This window comes from Heterodontus francisci, chromosome 5, assembly GCF_036365525.1.
Source record: "Heterodontus francisci isolate sHetFra1 chromosome 5, sHetFra1.hap1, whole genome shotgun sequence".
Lineage (NCBI taxonomy): Eukaryota > Metazoa > Chordata > Chondrichthyes > Heterodontiformes > Heterodontidae > Heterodontus > Heterodontus francisci.
The window spans coordinates 42,341,299-42,358,706 of record NC_090375.1 but is presented as its reverse complement, the minus strand read 5'-3'; the positions used below and the strand labels follow the sequence as shown (position 1 = coordinate 42,358,706).

Below are 17,408 nucleotides of genomic sequence, written 5' to 3'. Positions count from 1 at the left end.
TCCTCCTCCTCAGCTGCTCACCATATAGCTGGTGGCAAGGGCTGTGCACTTACGATGGTGAGGTTATGCAGCAGACCAACACAAATCTTAACACACACTCAACCAGTTACTGCTGGGCTCCTCCAGAGCGGTTCTGCAGAATTATTGTTTCAGCACCTCGCTGGTCTGTTATATGATATTTCATGTCACGACATGACTTTAGTTGCATGCATGCTGCCCACATGTGCCTGGATTGCACACCATTGTCATGAGCCATGCTGTCATCCTGGTTATCCAGTTGCCCCTCTCTGGTTTGTCGTGGTGGCTCAAATACAGATGGCTCAGCGAACTACCGCAGAATGAAGGCATCATGACTGCATTGACCTGCATGATAAGCTGCATATGGTTGCACAACAGCTGCCCATTGAGGGTGTGGAATCTCTTTCAGTTGTGGTACATCTCAGCGTTGGCATGCGGTGCCTTCAAAGCGACATGCATGCAGTTAATGGGATCCTGCACAACGGGGTAGCCCTCAATCCTTGCGAAGTCGCACACTCATTCTGCCTGCTTCTCTCTGGCAACAGAGAATGAAATGTATTCAGGTCTCTTGTAATACAGAGCCTCAGTGACCTCCTTACACAACAGTGGATGGCGAACTGGGAGATGTTGCAAATATCGCTTGCTGCAACATCAAAGGGGCATAAATGTTCATGGCCACGGTCCCCTTCAAATTCGCTGGCAATGCAATCCTCGCCCTGCTCTGAGGTTGCAGTTGTGGCTGGAGCAGGTGGCAGATTTCAGTGAGGACATCCTTACTGAAGCAGAGACATCTGACACACTGTTCCTCCCTGAGTTTCATGTAGGAGAATTTCTCTCTGAGCACCCTGGATGGATATGGCCTTCTGCTAACAGCCCTTCCCCCCCCCACCCCCGCACCCCCACCACCTATTCTTCATCCCTCTTCCAGCAGCTTGCTCTGTGTCACCTCTGCTCATTTCCCCTTCATGCTGTAGTCCAAGGGGAATGCATACTATTGCATCCCTGTCTGGGAGCAAGTTGTTTGTGCAGAATCCTTGAAGTCAGGACCTGCCGCACCACTCCCTGTAGACTTCAGCAACTTTAAGCAACACTTAAAACCACCAAATGCTTCTATAATGGCAGTGACAGCCTGTAGAAATCAATTAGCAACTAACCTGAAAGTAGTCTATGATCCCTCTAAATGGCATTGGTGGGGATTTCCTTCCTGCTGCTGACTGCGTGTTCAGCTATGCGCATTTAAGAGACAGCGTTAGCTGGAGTGTTGAGCTCCAAAATGCCAGTGCTGGTTCAAATCAGTGTTACACATTGATTGGCGTTACAATCTCACTGCTCTGCGTATTTCTGACGGATGCTCCCTGTGCACATAAACACTAATTGCCCTCACTAAAATGATGTCCAGTACTGTTTGAATCAAAAGTATGTGCTCGCACCGAGGATGGCATTTTGGAGCCAAAATTGTACATGTATCACCGAAAAATGTGGCACTAAGGAGCCAATTTTTTGCGGCCTGCACATGTCCAGGCTAAGTGGCAGCCAAATTTGGTAAGCAGATTGTGAACACGTTTGCACTACTGGCGATGCAGGCATTTTCCATGGCAAATCAGGGAGAAAAGAACAGCACAGCTACAGGTCTGAGAAACCCACATTTGTGGTCCAACTGCTGACTTTGGAGCTGTCCTGTCTGATGTTGGAGAGCTGTTTGGCCCAAAGATCCATATTTCCCAAATGAAAAGGTATAACTTAACTTTATCAAACCCCTTCATCTAGCCGTTGGGCCCTTCACTAAGCAACATCCTGGTGCAAATCTGATTCTAGCTTCCTGGGATGCCTTGCATGTAAGCACCCCGATAGATGCTGCAACAGGAGACTGGGCTGCCTCATTTAAATCTCAATACTGGACCTCAACCCATGTTCAAGCCCTACTCTATTCCATCATTTGATGTTTCTCCTTGGTCAATAGGGAATGGCATTCTTCTACCTAGTTCATAGAGGTGCCCATCTACACCAACAAAGGTGATAAAATGGAAGTTTGTACCATCTCCTTGCACCCGACACTCTCCCTCCTCTGCAGTGTCATCATGTGCTGCACGTCTCCTCATTTTGTTCCAATTGCTAGGCTCTTTCCTCTGCCGAGAGATCTATAGTTTCATTCAGAAACTTCTTCAAAGCAGAGCCTTCCACAAAGTCAAGTTTATCTTGATTGTTGGCAACAGTGTTAATAAGCCCAACAGTTCCACAGGAATTTGAAATTGTCTGCCTCAAGAAGTAGATTCGAGGGTCAATATCCTTTGCACCTAGTTCCGACTTTTGACGTTCCCTGTGGGATTCATGTTGTTGACTTAGGGGAAACAGCAACATTAAAGCACACACTGGCGTCGGCACCATGGAGATGGATTCATTTTCTAAACCAAAAACATCCACGACTTTCCAGCTCGATGCCACACCCAGATGGGACAAACATTTATTCAGCATCTCAGGGTTGATTTCCAATGCTTTCCATTCCATTGCTACCGTGTTTCAGGCCCTGTAGTGTGCGCAGAAAGCCTGTCTCCAGCCACTCACTGTGTCGATATATGCGTACAAAAATGGAGAGCCCCCAGAAATTCAGGTGTAAAGGACAGGGAAATTGGTCCCACTATTTTCCCTCTCAAAAGATGTAGCTTCAGCATCCCTATATGATGGTCTGCTTAATTTCCTGTATAGCATCCGCTTTCTTTAGGGAAATCCTGTACCACCATAACAGAATATAACAAAAATTAACGGTGGGTCTTACCTGGAGACCCGGAATACCAGTCTTTCCTTCAGGACCGGGAGGACCACTTTTACCCTATAAACACAATACATATTTCATATATACTTGTCTGCACTAATGTTTTTCTCCACACGACCCATCTAATCTTATTGCATTCCTGCTTGCTCCCAATGCCCTGAAATATTCCTTTTATTTAAACAACTATTTAATTCCCTTAGACTCTATTTCAATAATAGTTTTGGTAGTGAATTACATATTCTACCCCGCCCTCCATATTAATTAACCTCTTCTAAACACCCATTAATTATTTCTGTGATTACCTTAAATCTGTGTCTTCTCGTCATTGCATCAGCTCATGGAAACAATCTCTCTCTATTTACTCCATTGTAAACCTTCATGATCCTGAAGACCTCTATCAAGTCAGTGCTCACTCAGAGTACGACTCCATATGTGGCATTTTGTTTTGGTGTGTCTGACACATGTGGAAACTCGGTCATCACAGAATTACAGAACGCACACAAAAGAAAGCAATTTGCCCTGTGGTGTCTGTGCAGTGACAGCTCTATACCGCAATCTTTTTTTTAATTATGTTATAGTCTGTCTCAATAGCCACTCATAGGAAAGCATTCCATGTTTTAAAAAACCCATTGTATAAAAACATTTATTCGAATTGCCGCTTTGTTTTTCTGGGATAATCTCCAAGCTACATCTCCTTGTTACTGATTTACCAATATCTAGAAACAATCAGGTAGATTTTGATTTTGTGCGATAGTGTAACATAGGTAATATTGCATCAACAGCTGATTGTACAACTCCCACAATTTTTATTTCAGTTGACTTGACATCAGCAGTCAAAATCCAACTAATTCTTTCAGTACCTTCCAAAGTCTAATTATATCACCCCTACCTGCTGGAGTTATGCCATGGAGTCAGGATAACTTCAGAGTAAAACTGGCTCAGAGACTAACAAAACCACATACTTAGCATTTCTGTTTATCTGTCTTGAGCCCAGAAGTTACTAAGAATGAAGGGTTACTGAAAACTATTGGGGCAATTTATGTCTGCTGGTTTGTTCAAGACTTTGCTGTTTTCAGTCTGCTGGGCTAAAATGTGAACTATATGACTCATGCAACATGTGAAGCCAGTGAAATGGGAGGAGTACTAGTCCACTTAAACTGTTGCAACTGTAATTGTGAAGCAGCTAAGCATCTGAAATAGTGCTGGAAAGCTAAAGGCTGATTTTGTCCAGCAAAATCAGCCTTTGGCATTCCCGTGTTTTAGAGTGACGAAAACTACTTTTTTAGGCAAACAGATGGAAGCTTTGATGCAAAGACTCAAAAAAAGGTGGTGCACAATATAAGGGACTGATGCACTATCCTAAACATTTCCACCTTCATATAGATTGCCTTGTTAAGTGTAGCAGTGGGCTAATGTACTTAAGGAGTTGGATGCTAAAATAACTGAGTGAACCAGTTTGTACGGTTCAGTTGTACATGGATTAAATTGTTGATTAGAATAGACTAAATGATTCCATCACATTCTATGGTTTATAAATTGTAAACCCAATCAATCAAAAAATGTTAACTGTTGATGTAAAACATCGGAAATTGTTGAGCCCAACAATTGACGTAGTCGAGGAAATGTATAAAACTCCTAAGGAAATTGAAGTTTCAAGTTGATGACCTTTCATCAGAACTGTGAAAGGTCAACAAACTGAAACTTTAACTCTGTTTCTCTCTCCACAGATCTGCTGAATATTTCCAGCACTTTCTGTTTTTATTTCAGATTTTGAGCAACCGGAATATTTTACTTTTATTTCCTTAAGGAAATTCTTTGCTTTTCTGAATGTGCAATATTTTAATCTTTTAACTGAACTGTTCAAAAGTTAACTATTCTGGCTATTCTGTCACATTGAAAAGAGTTTTGAGTCAGCACTTTAATATTTAGTATGTTGGTTAACTTCAATCAGGCCATAAAGAGGTTCCAAGGCTTTAGACAACAAGTAATGGTTCCCCCTGAACTCTCCCTGACATGCATACATCTTACCTGATCCCCTCTTAATCCAGGAGGACCCTGAGGTCCTGGAGGTCCTTGTTCACCCTAAAAATATAAACAGTGACCCATAATAAAAACAGTGCAGTAAAAACAAGCAGAATACTTTAAGTACATTGATGGGATATAAGCTTGTTATTAAAGTAGCATTTTGAGGCCCAAAGTGACCCAGTAACTGTAGATTCTCAAGGTCAACTGGAGGATTTTTTTATTTCCAGCATTAGATTTCATTGTTGCTGCCTGGCACATTACTTCACCATCCACTAGAACACTAGCTCGCCACACCAATTCCACTGCTGTATCATGTCCCCTTGGCTCAGTTGATAGCATTCCCGACTCTGGGCCACAAAGTTTATTGAGCTCCAAGCACTGACCTGAGCTCATAATATTCACTGACATTCTAGAGAATTGCTGAACTGCATTGTTGGAGTTGCTGCTCCTGAGATAAAATGTTTTCCCACAACCCATTCCACTCATAATTCAGCCTGCTGGTACAATCTAGAACCTCAACCACACGCAGTGTATGGGATGGGCCTCACTCAGTATTGAGAGTAATGATGAGGTGTTTCACAGCAGGATACTGAGCTCCTAGCCATTCAGAGATCTCTCATGCCATTTTGGAAGCTCCTACTAAAAACTTAATGATGTCTCAAACCAAAAACATAGTTTTAGATGTTTATATATATTTTTTTAAAAGCATAGTCTCAGATCGATTGTGAGTATAAGTGGAGCAATACGTTTTATCATTCCTATTCGGACCAGGTGCGAAAGGTGTCTAAGGGTCCCTCTCAGCCTTCACCTGGTCTTACCGTAACAGGGTTTCATTTTAAACACACTGTGTTTTTAGCTCCCCCTTGGTGAATCCTTGTTCACCACTTTCAATTATAAGTCAAAGAAACCAGCACAAACAGGTTTTCTTAGGTTTCAAGAAGAAAGGTTGAAATTTATTAAACTTAAACTTAACCTCGAATTCAGTTAACGCCTATGGATACACATGACACACACATGCGGATAGAGTCAGAACAGAGCAGAAGAAATAAAGTGGAAAGGTTTGAGGCAATCTCTGAAGAGGGTTTTGTTACGGATCTTTGAGCTCACTGTGGAGTCTCTGATTGTAGGTAGATCTAGCTTTTCATTGGGACCCAGTGTTCTTCTGAAACCTTGTTCACTGTAGGAGACTTTTCTCTCTTGGGGTTAATGTGTCTTCAGTTAAGTCTGAGGCTTGTGAGAAAGAGATGGGAGCAGACAGGAGAGATCTCCTCAGTCCAGAAGCAAACAGACACTCTCAGTTCAAACTGTTTGCACAATTCAGAAAAACGCAGGTTGCCAAGCAGGTTAGTCATGTGACTAACTGGTCTGACCACATCTTGGATTGTATCACCTTAGCAGTCTCTGGAAAACTCTTCTTACACACAACACCTGGTGATCAAGGTCCATTGTAGGTTGAATGTGTCAAGGAATGGTCCTTTGGCCTTCTAATCACCGTCTGTTAATATGCAAATGTCTTTTCCAGCCACAGCTGATATTTTTAACAAGTTCTTTCTTCACTCCAGTAACAGTTTAAAATCAATGTTCATGACAAAATTAATGTGCCTCATTCATGGCAGGTGGGGAGCTAGCATGGCACTCTGATATCTGGGATGCTATAGCCCCATTTTGATCCAGCAGAGCTAGTGAAAACCTTCCCCTTGGTAGTCCAGGTATGGTTATGTTACTGGATCACTAACAGGGCTAAATTAATAATCCAGAGTATATAAGTTCAAATCCTACCGTGGCAGATTGAGGATTTTAATTCGGTTTTTGAAAACTCTGGAAATAAAATGTTGGTATCACTAAAAAGTGAGCATGAAGCTATCAGATTGTCATAAAAACACGCCTATTTAACCAGTGCCCTTCAGGTATAGGAGACCGGACACCCTTATCAGGTCATGGCCTTTATGTGACTCGAGTCCAACCAAAGTCATTTACTCTTAACTGCCTTCAGAACTGATCAAGCAAGCCACTCAGTTATATCAGGCTTCTATTGAAACTGTTTAAAAGAAGGCCCATTCCGACTTACATGGGGCAATTAGGGATGAGCAATAAAGGCCAGCCTTGTCAGCAACGTCCACATCCTGAGAATTAATGAGAAAAGGAAGTATAGATTGAAGGCGATTATAGATCAGTACTTATGATCGGGTGGGCAGTAGAGGAGGGAGTGTATGGGATGAGGAGGAAGTTGAAGAAATTTATCCATGAGGAATGCCTTTGCCAAAAGATCCACTGAGAACAGAGAATGGAACAGTAATAGATGCTGCTTTGTGAGATTCAGTAATGTGTGCCATGATGGGCCCAGTGAAGAATGTGGAAGAAGCCATAGAGAGGAACAATAGGTTTATTAAAGAAGGACTCAAGCCTTGCACAATAAGAGGAAGGCTGCAGATAGGGAGATGGATAGACCATGAATTTCTATGGAGGTTCTTATGGTTTCCTGGTTTGACTCCAGTAGGAGACCAGCTATAACCTCTGCAAAAAATGGCAGATATTCCATTTATGGTGGAGCTTCCCCTTTTTATTTTAGGCGTTGAAAATTATGGTGCGAGATGGCGAAAACTCTCATCAAATTTTAGGTGCGGTAAGTGGACTTGATAATCCTGGCTGACAAAGATGCTAAGAAAATAAATTTTCACCTTTTATTGGGCAAGTGGGAAGAGAAAAGGGAAGCTGAAGTGAACTGCATTACTAGGTTAGGAGATAGATCAATAGAGAAGTAATGGCAGACATTTAAGGAAATATTTCTGAATACTCAGAATAATTATATTCCTACAATAAAGAAAAATTCTAAGGGGAGGACCCACCATCCGTGGTTAACTAAAGAAGTTAAGGAAAGCATCAAATTTAAGGAAAACACATATAATTGCGCAAAGATGAGTGGCAGGTCAGATAATTGGTGGCGCAGTGGTTAGCACCGCAGCCTCACAGCTCCAGGGACCCGGGTTCGATTCCGGGTACTGCCTGCGTGGAGTTTGCAAGTTCTCCCTGTGTCTGCGTGGGTTTTCTCCGGGTGCTCCGGTTTCCTCCCACAAGCCAAAAGACTTGCAGGTTGATAGGTAAATTGGCCATTATAAATTGTCACTAGTATAGGTAGGTGGTAGGGAAATATAGGGACAGGTGGGGATGTTTGGTAGGAATATGGGATTAGTGTAGGATTAGTATAAATGGGTGGTTGATGTTCGGCACAGACTCGGTGGGCCGAAGGGCCTGTTTCAGTGCTGTATCTCTAATCTAATCTAATATAAAGAGCAGCAGAGAATGACTAAAAGGTTCATCAGGAGAAAGAAATTAGAGTATGAGAGGAAGCTAGCTAGAAATGTAAAAACAGATAGAGTTTCTACAGGTATTTAAAAAGGAAAAGAGCAAGTAAAGGTCCTCTAGAGAGTGAGAGTGGGGAGTTAATAGTGGAAAGTAAGGAAATGGATGAAATGAGCAAATATTTTGCTTCTGTCTTTACTATAGAGGATACAAAAAAAATTCCAGTAATAGCTGCAAATCAACAGGAAAAAGGAAGAGTGGAACTTGGTGAAATTACAATCACCAGGGAAACGGTACTGATCAAACAGTTGGAGCTGCGGACTGACATGTCTCCGGGTCCTGATGGGCTTCATCTTAGGGTCTTAAAAGAGGTGGCTAATGAGGTAGTAGATGCGTTGGTGTTAATTTTTCAAAATTCGCTGGATTCTGGAAAGGTTCCAACAGACTGGAAAGTAGCAAATGTATCCCCCCTATTCAAGAAGGGGGCGAGACAGAAAACAGGTAACTATAGGCCAGTTAGCTTGACATCTGTCCTGGGGAAGGTGTTGAAATTGATCATTAAGGAGGCTAGAGCTGGGCACTTAGAAAAACTCAAGGTAATCGGGAATCATCAGCATGGTTTTATGAAAGGGAAATCATGTTTAACCAATTTATTGGAGTTCTTTGAAGGAGTAACATGCACTGTGGATAAAGGGAAGCCCGTTGATGTACTGTACTTGGATTTCTAGAAGGCATTTGACAAGGTGCCACATAAAAGGTTATTGTGCAGAGTAGGAGCTCATTGTGTAGGGGGTAACACATTAGCATGGATAGAAGATTGGCTGACTGGCAGAAAACAGAGAGTATGCATAAATGGGTCCTTTTCTGAATGGCAGGATGTGACGAGTTAAGTCCCGCAAGGGTTTGTGCTGGGGCCTCAACTTTTTACAATTTATATCAATGACTTAGATTATGGGAGCAATGGCTTGGTAGCTAAATTTGCAGATGACACAAAGATAGGTAGGAAAGTATGTTGTGAAGGGGACATAAGGAGGTTGCAGATCGCTATAGATAGATTGAGTGAGTGGGCAAAAATCTAGCAGATGGAGCATAATGTGGGAAAATGTGAAGTTGTTCACTTTGGCAGGAAGAATAAAAAAGCAGAGTATTACTTAAATGGAGAATGACTGCAGAATTCCGAGGTGCAGAGGGATCTAGGTGTTCTCCTGCATAAGTCACAAAATGTTCGAATGCAGGTACAGCAAGTCATAAAGAATACTTTATTTCGAGAGGAATGGAAAATAGAAGTAAGGATGTGATGCTTCAGTTATACAGGGCATTGATGAGACCACATCCCGAATATTGTGTGCAGTTTTGGTCTCCTTATTTAAGGAAGGATGTAAAGGCATTGGAGGTGGTTCAAAGGAGATTTACTAGACCTGGAATGAGTGGATTGTTTTATGAGGAAAGGTTCAACAGATTGGGCTTATTTTTACTGGAGTTTAGAAGAGTGAGGGGAGATTTGATTGAAGTCTGTAAATTCCTGAACAGTCTTTACAAGGTGGATGTAGAAAGGATGTTTCTTCTTGTGGGGAAGTCCAGAACTAGGGGGCACTGTTTTAAAATTAGGGGTTGCTCTTTTAGGACAGAGATGAGGAGAAATTTCTTCTCTCAGAGGGTTGTGTGACTTTGGAACTCTCTGCCTCAGAAGGTGGTGGAGGCGGGGTCATTGAATATTTTTAAGACAGAGGTAGATAGATTCTTGTCAGGCAAAGTAATCAAGGGTTATTGGGGTAGATGGGAGTGTGTAATTCGAGACACAAACAGATCAGCCATGATCTTATTGAATGGCGGAGCAGGCTCGAGGGGCTGAATGGCCTACTTCTGCTCCTAATTCATTTGTTCGTAAAAAACGGGTGAGAGAAAAAGGAGAAAGGAAAGAAGAGTGACCAAAGCCGGAGAAAGGAGTATTGGGCTAGATGCCAAAATGGTAACCCAAGTTGCTCATATAAATAACAACTTGGATTTACATAGTGCATTTGATGTAGTAAAACAGCTCAAGGTGCGTCTCAGGAGTATTAGCTGATGAAATTTGACACTAAGCTACATGAGAAGATATTAGGACAGGTACACAAAAACTTGGTGGAAGAGGGATAGAGCAGCAGACAGGTTTAGGGATGGAATTCCAGAGCTTGGGCCTAGACAACTGAAGGCATGGCCACTAATAGAAGGATATTAGGGATGTACAAGAGGCCTGAATGGAGGAACGCAGAGTTGGAGTATTGTAGGGCTGGTGGTGGTTACCGAGAAGATAGGAAGGGGCTAAAAACAACTTAAAAAGGATCTACCACATTTTCTTGATTTTCTTTGCCTTTCACCTAGGCCGGAATTTTACGTCAAGCTAAAAAAATCAGGGGCAGGCCCACATCCACCAGCCTGGGAGCATCGCCAGGATTTTACGCCCTCCAGGCCCTTAATTGGCCTCGGGCGGGACTTCCACCTGTCTGAGGCAGTAAGTCCCGCCTCCAAGGGTTTCTGGCCAATTAGCGGGCTGGCAGCTCTCAGTCCCAGCAGCACACTGGGAGCAGTGGCCACTGCTGGGATTGCACCCAGTTTCAGCAGCAGGAGGGACGCCAGTCCAGAAACACGGTAAGTGTTTGGGGCCTCGCCGCCGTCAATCAGCCAGGTGCCTGTGAGGCAAGGGGGGGGGAGGTAGGTTGGGGGTGGGGGGGTAGTGGGGTAGTGTTGTGTGGTGAGGGTGCTTGGGCTGTGGGGTGTGGGGGATGGCCTCTGTGGGGCATAGGGTGCCCGGTCAGGCGGGATCCCCCGGCCTGCAAGGAGGCTGCCAGATTTTAATTGGCGACCTTCTGGGGCAACTCAACCATCCGCTCGCTGCTGGTAAAATACCAGCAATGGCGGGAGGAGGCCCTTAAGTGGCAGTTAATTGGACACTTAAGGGCCTTGATTAGCCTGGACAAACGGGCTGCTTCTCGCTGCTGCCACCCCTCGTAAGTTTGCAGCGGGGACGGAAAGGCATTAGGAATGGCACCCCGCATCTCCCACTCAATTTTATGAGTCACCACCAGCCTGCCCCTTCAGGGGGGTGGGTGGGGGAGGGGTGTAAAATTCCAGCCCTCTGTTACTCTATTAAAAAAAAGACGTTAAATCAATATGTGATGGCAATAAACTCAAACCAATTTACAAGGAATCAGGAAAAGCTGCTACAAGACCAAACAGAACCTGAGGTTCTGATAACATTCTGACTTGATCCAATCACTGACTGGCATCTTTGTCAGTCAGTATTAGTATTAGTATTAATATGGTTTCAACACAAGAAGCCCATGAGGTGATCTGTGTTTCCACTTATTCTCTTGTTCCTTGACAGTTGTCCAACTAAGTGCGGAAACAGTTCTCTCCACAGATGCTGCCTGGCATTTTTCTGTTTAAACTTCAAATTTCCAGCATCCACAGTATTTTGCCTTTGTATGCATGCAGCTCATGTTCTTATCCTTAAAGGCAAAATTAGCAATATAAGTACAAGCAAGTTGCATATGTTAGTGTATGGATATGTTTTGCATTGTAACTGAGAGTAACATGAATAACATGAAGTAGAGGATATGTAATGATGGCCCACACAATATGATCGAATTCCCAACCGGCAACAATACCACAAGAGAGATACATGCTTTGCAAAAGATAAATTCTTGGAAAATTGGAAACTTACATCTTTCCCATATGAGCCTGGCTGACCTGGTGGCCCAACTATTCCTGCTTCCCCCTGTAAGAAAGGAATACACATTCATTTTAAAGGACTCTTCGACAGCTGGTGGAATTTAAATTCAATTAATTAATAAAACTCTGGAATTCAAAGCTACTCTCAGTAACGGTGCCATGAAACTATTCCCAATCGTTGTAAAAACCCATCCGGTTCACTAATGTCCTTTTGGGAAGGAAATCTGCTGTCCTTACCTTGTCTGGCCTACACTTGACTCCAGACCCACAGTAATGTGATTGACTCTTAACTGCCCTCTGAAATGGCCTAGCAAGCCACACAGTTCAAGGGCAGTTAGGGATGGGCAAGAAATGCTGGTCTTGCCAGTGACGCTCACAACCCATGAAAGAATAAAAATCAACTTCTTAATGTTTTCTCAAACATAGGAGCAGGAGGCCTACATAGTATTTTGGCTCAGAATTGATCTAGGCCTATCAATCGAGTACTGATGGCTGAAGTTTTTTTTTCACATCATCAACCGCTAATATTCTATGAAAGAAAAGTGAGATCCAAGCCATCAATATTTCAGTCAATGACAAATCATCACAAGCAAAAACATGCTGAGCTACTTCTACTTGTTTAGGGTCTCTCTATCAGCACAGGAGTAGTAGACAGGATCTTAAGTCTTCTCAGCAGAGAGGATCACACTCCTGTAAGAGTTTGATCTTTGGGCCTAGCACTATTTTAAGGCCTAACTACTTTATACTGGAAATATAAGAATATGTAATTTTAAATACTTGTCTCATATTCCCTTACAGTCTTCCCCTTAGTCTTAGTGACCAGATCTTTCTCCTGCTCCAATGAGTGAAGTACTTTCCCACTTAGAACATAATGGTCATCAACCTTCCCTCTGCCAAATTTCTTAACCTTACATTTCCCTGTATTGAATTGCCATTTCTAAATGAACTGATCAAGCTTATATCCCTTTGAATTTATGTGCATGGAGTTGCATCTTTGGGCACTGCTGGCATAGACCAATTTTACCCCTGTGACATTCCATTAGTAATTGGCTGCCAATGAGATGACTGCCCATGCATTCATTGTTGTCTATCGACCAACCATTTGCCAAAAATTTTCATCATTTCCATCTATCATATGGGTTTGGACCTCATGTCGTAGCCTATTCTATGGAATCATGTTAAGTACCTTCCTGAGACCCAGTAAGACAACATCCACTGTCTTTTCTGGCAAGAACAGAAACAGGGACCCTGGGTGATTTTCCCCTCCATTGTCCAGCGACACTAGGTCCCAGTGGCTGCACATTAGCACATTTTTGTGTGTGATGCAAGAAGAGCTTTCTGAAATAATATAAGCAGTACTTCGTGTTTCCCCTCTGCATTTCAAGCTTTTGCTTGTTTGACATTTCCAATACTTACTCTAGGACCCATTGAACCAGCAGCACCTTTAAGGCCTTTAAAACCCTGTGTAAAAGAGGTTTACAAATCAATAATGCAAATAAATACTTTCCTCTTGCGATATATTATGTTCCATCCTTCCTTTATTTAAACATGGTGTAGTATCTAATTATCAAATATTCTACCACGTGAAGCCAAGCCAAAGAATCTGGGTATAAAATAAACCATCAACCGCAATACAACTGAAAAATATTGTTGAAAACATGAGATTGTTATGCAAGAACACAAGAAATAGGAGCAGAAGTAGACCATATGTCCCTTCGAGCCTGCTCCGCCATTCAGTATGATCATGGCTGATCTTGGGCTTCAATTCCACTTTCCTGCCTGCTCCCCATATCCCTTGATTCCCTGCGAGACCAAAAAACTATCTATTTCAGCCTTAAATGTATTCAATGATGAAGCATCCACCACCCCTGGGGTAGAGAATTCCAAAGATTCACAACCCTTTGAGTGTAGTAACTTCTCCTCATCTCAGTCCTGAATGGTTGGTCCCTTATCCTGAGACTGTGTCCCCGTGTTCTAGATTCCCTGACCAGTGGAAACAGTGTCTCAGCTTATACCCTATCAAGCCCTTCCAGAATGTTGTATGTCTCAATTAGATCACCGCTCATTCTTCTAAACTTCAGAGAATATAGCCCCAATTTACTCAGCCTCTCATCATAGAACAATCCCTTCATCCCAGGGACTAATTTAATAAATCTTCGCTGCACCTCCTCCAGAGCAAATATATCCTTTCTTAAATGTGGAGACCAAAACTGCACACAGTGGGCTGGAGATCGGTGGCGAGCTTCAAAATGGCGGTCTGCCCGATTGGACCTCACTTCGCAGAGCCGCCGCGATATTCAGCGTGGCAGCTCACTTAAATGGGTGGGGAAGACCGCCCCCTAGCTGACATGGAGGGGGCGGGTGGTCCATCCCCGGCAACGGCTTCAGGTGCCTCTGTGCAGGCGTCGACGCCATTTTTAAAGGACTTCGAGCCCTACATTATAATTTAAATTTTAAAAGAGACATTGCATTTTAAATTTATATTAAAAAATTAAATAACTGTTTCTAGCACCCCCACCCCATAACTATATAGTTCATTCCTTGTCGTCTTCCCCCCCAAAATACTTAACTTGTGTACCTGACCTTCCTCCCTCCCCCACCTAAGTTCATAAACTTTTATCTTTAACGTTTCCCACCAGCCCCTATACCAATCATATTAGTTTGACCCCGCTCCCCCCCACAACACAAATGTTTACCTGCTCCCCCCACCCCCTTCCCACCAGTGTTACGCCGTGGATCTAATGGATGGAGATCCGAAGCTGCGGAAGTGCTAGCCATCGGCAACAATATTGGAGTGGAATGGACGACAGGAGCGGGTAAGTCATTAATTCATTAATTTGCATTTTTTAAATAATGAAGTTCTGTTCCTGTCGCCGAGCAGCAGGGGAGCTTCCACAAGGCCTTGCCACCACTGGCAATATCGGGCCGGGCCTTCCCGGCGTCCAGGCCCATGGTGGGCCTCTGCAGGAGGCATTTTCTGGCCCTACCGCCACAACCCCCGATGTCGGGGGGCTGTAAAATTCAACCCAGTATTCCAGGTGCGGTCTCACCAAAGTCCTGTATAATTTTAGTAAGACTTTATTCCTGTACTCCAATAAAGGCCAACATGCCATTTGCCTTCCTAATAGCCTGCTGCACCTGCATGTTAACTTTGTGCATTCCTTGTACAAGTATCCCCAAGTCTCTCTGAACATCTGCACTTACCAGTCTCACACCTTTGAAAAAATATTCTGCTTTTCTATTTTTACAACCAACGTAAACTACTTCACACTTCCCTACATTATACCCCATCTGCCATCTTGTTGCCCACTCACTTAACCTGCCTATATCTCGTTGCAGCCTCTCTTTGTCCTCTCTGCAGCTTACCTTTCCACCGAGCTTTGTATCATCAGCAAACGTAGATACATTACTCTCTGTCTCGTCATCCAAGTCATTAATATAGAGTGTAAATAACTGAGGCCCCAGCACTGATTCTTGCGGCACCCCACTACTCACTGTCTGCTAACTTGAAAATGCCCTATTTATGCCCACTCTCTGCTTCTTGTCTGTTAACCAATGCTCTATCTATGCTCACATATTAACCCCAAAACCATGAGCCCTTATATTGCTTATTCATCTTTTATGTGGCACTTTATCGAATGCCTTTTGGAAATCCAGGTATCTACCCAACTAGTTACATCCTCAAAAACTTCGAATAAATTTGTCAAACAGGATTTTCCTTTCGTAAAACCATGCTGACTTGTTCTAATCATACTATGCTTTTCCAAGTGCATAGTCAAGACTTCTTTAATAATTGTTTCCAGCATCTTCCCATTGACTGATGTTAGGCTAACTGGCTTCAGTTTCTTCTTTTCTCTCTGCCTCCTTTCTTGAAAAGCAGTGTAACATTTGCCAACTTCCAATCTGAAGGGACCCTTCCTGAATCTAAGGAATTCTGGAAAATCATAGCTGATGCATCCACTACCTCTGCAGCTATCTCTTTTAGAACCCGGGGACTTATCAGATTTTAGTCCCTCATGTTTCTCCAATACTTTTTCTCGGCTGATATCAATTTCCTTAATTTTCTCACTCTTTTTAGCCCCCAGGTTACTGCCTATTTCTGGTATGGAACTTGTGTTTTCTACTGTGAAGACAAACACAAGATATTTATGCAATGTCTCTGCCATTTCCTTATTCCCCATGATGGTTTCTCCTGTCTCTGCCTCTAAGGGACCAACGTCTACTTTAGCTGCTCTCTTCCTTTTTATGTACTTATAAAAGCTCTTACAATGTTTTTACATTGCTGGCTAGTTTAATCTCATTCTATTTTTTCCCTTTTTTAATCAACTTTTTGGTGGCCCTTCGCTGGTTTCTAAAACACTGCTAATCCTCAGACTTGCTACCAATTTTGCAACATTGTAAACCTCTTCTTTTAGTCTAATACGCTCCTTAACTTCCTGAGTGAGCCATGGATGGGTCTTTCTTGATGAGTTTTTGTTTTTGAACGGAATGTAATTTTGTTGAACCCTTTGAATTGTTTCCTTAAATATTTCCCACTGTTCATTTACCACCATACCTTCCAGTCTATGTACCGAATTAACCTTAGCCAGTTCTCCCCTTATACTTTCGTAATTCGCTTTGTTTAAGTTTAAGATTCTCGTTTGTAATTGAAATGTGTCATTTTCAAACTTAACATGAAATTCAATGGTATAATGATTACTATTTCCCAGTGGATCTTTTACTGTGACATTGCTAATTAACCCTGTTTCATTACACAATACGAGATCTAAGATGGCTTTATCCCTAGTCAGTTCTACAATGTATTGTTCCAAGAAACTGTCATAAAAACATTCTACAAATTCATTTTCTAGACCACTGTTGCCAATTTGATTGTCCCAGACTATATGCAGATTAAAGTCCCCCTCAACTAATACATTGGGCTGAAATTTATAAGCGCACCGCGGCGGAGCGCTCTGATCATGACGTTTTCAGGCGCAAATGCGCCATCACTGAGCCCTCGCGATATTTCGCGCAGGGGCTCAGTTAAATGAAGGGGGCAGAAACACCACCCCCAATGACGTAGAGGGGGCGGCCGCTCCGTCCCCAGCAACGGCATCCGGCGCTACCGCACAGGCACTGGTGCCATTTTTAAAGGGCTTCAGGCCCTTCAGTCTCATTTAACTTTTTAAAGGTCCCGTTTCAAAGAAAACTGCAGAATACTTTAAATTTTACTATGATTCCCCTCTCTCACCCCTCCCCCAAATGAGTATTCATTTAATAATTTGAGACATCCACCCAAAAAACAGCTTTTGATATTCTGAACTTTTTCCCCACTGACTTCAGCACCTTTGACCCTCAACCCCTTTCCATCATCCTCACAACCAATAATAATAGTTCTCCCTGTTCCTCACCTCCCCCCCCCCACCCACCCTGAGAATTAAACTCCTCCCCTCTCCCCACCAGTGTCTCGCCTCGGTTCCCCAAACAGGGTTCTGAAGGCACGGGACTTCTGGCTACTGGCTAGAATGTCATTGTGGGATGGCCGCCCGGTCAAGATAAGTTTTTTAACATTTATTTGCATTCATTATTATATGCAAATTAAGGC

The 17,408-nt window shown here is 43.0% G+C and overlaps 1 protein-coding gene and 1 pseudogene across 2 annotated transcripts in view; both read right to left on the bottom strand.

The window, feature by feature from the left end:
• The window catches only part of col22a1 (collagen, type XXII, alpha 1), a 419,868-nt gene that overhangs the window by 26,968 nt on the left and 375,492 nt on the right, over nucleotides 1–17,408 (bottom strand). For both annotated transcript variants that reach the window (XM_068031367.1, XM_068031368.1), the window contains 4 exons: nucleotides 13,241–13,285; nucleotides 11,817–11,870; nucleotides 4,817–4,870; nucleotides 2,792–2,845 (listed from right to left, as the gene is read on the bottom strand). In XM_068031367.1, coding sequence (XP_067887468.1) covers nucleotides 2,792–2,845; nucleotides 4,817–4,870; nucleotides 11,817–11,870; nucleotides 13,241–13,285 — 207 coding nt within the window. The remainder of the gene's footprint in view (nucleotides 1–2,791; nucleotides 2,846–4,816; nucleotides 4,871–11,816; nucleotides 11,871–13,240; nucleotides 13,286–17,408) is intronic.
• On the bottom strand, nucleotides 1,938–2,523 carry LOC137369677 (ubiquitin carboxyl-terminal hydrolase isozyme L1 pseudogene; annotated as a pseudogene).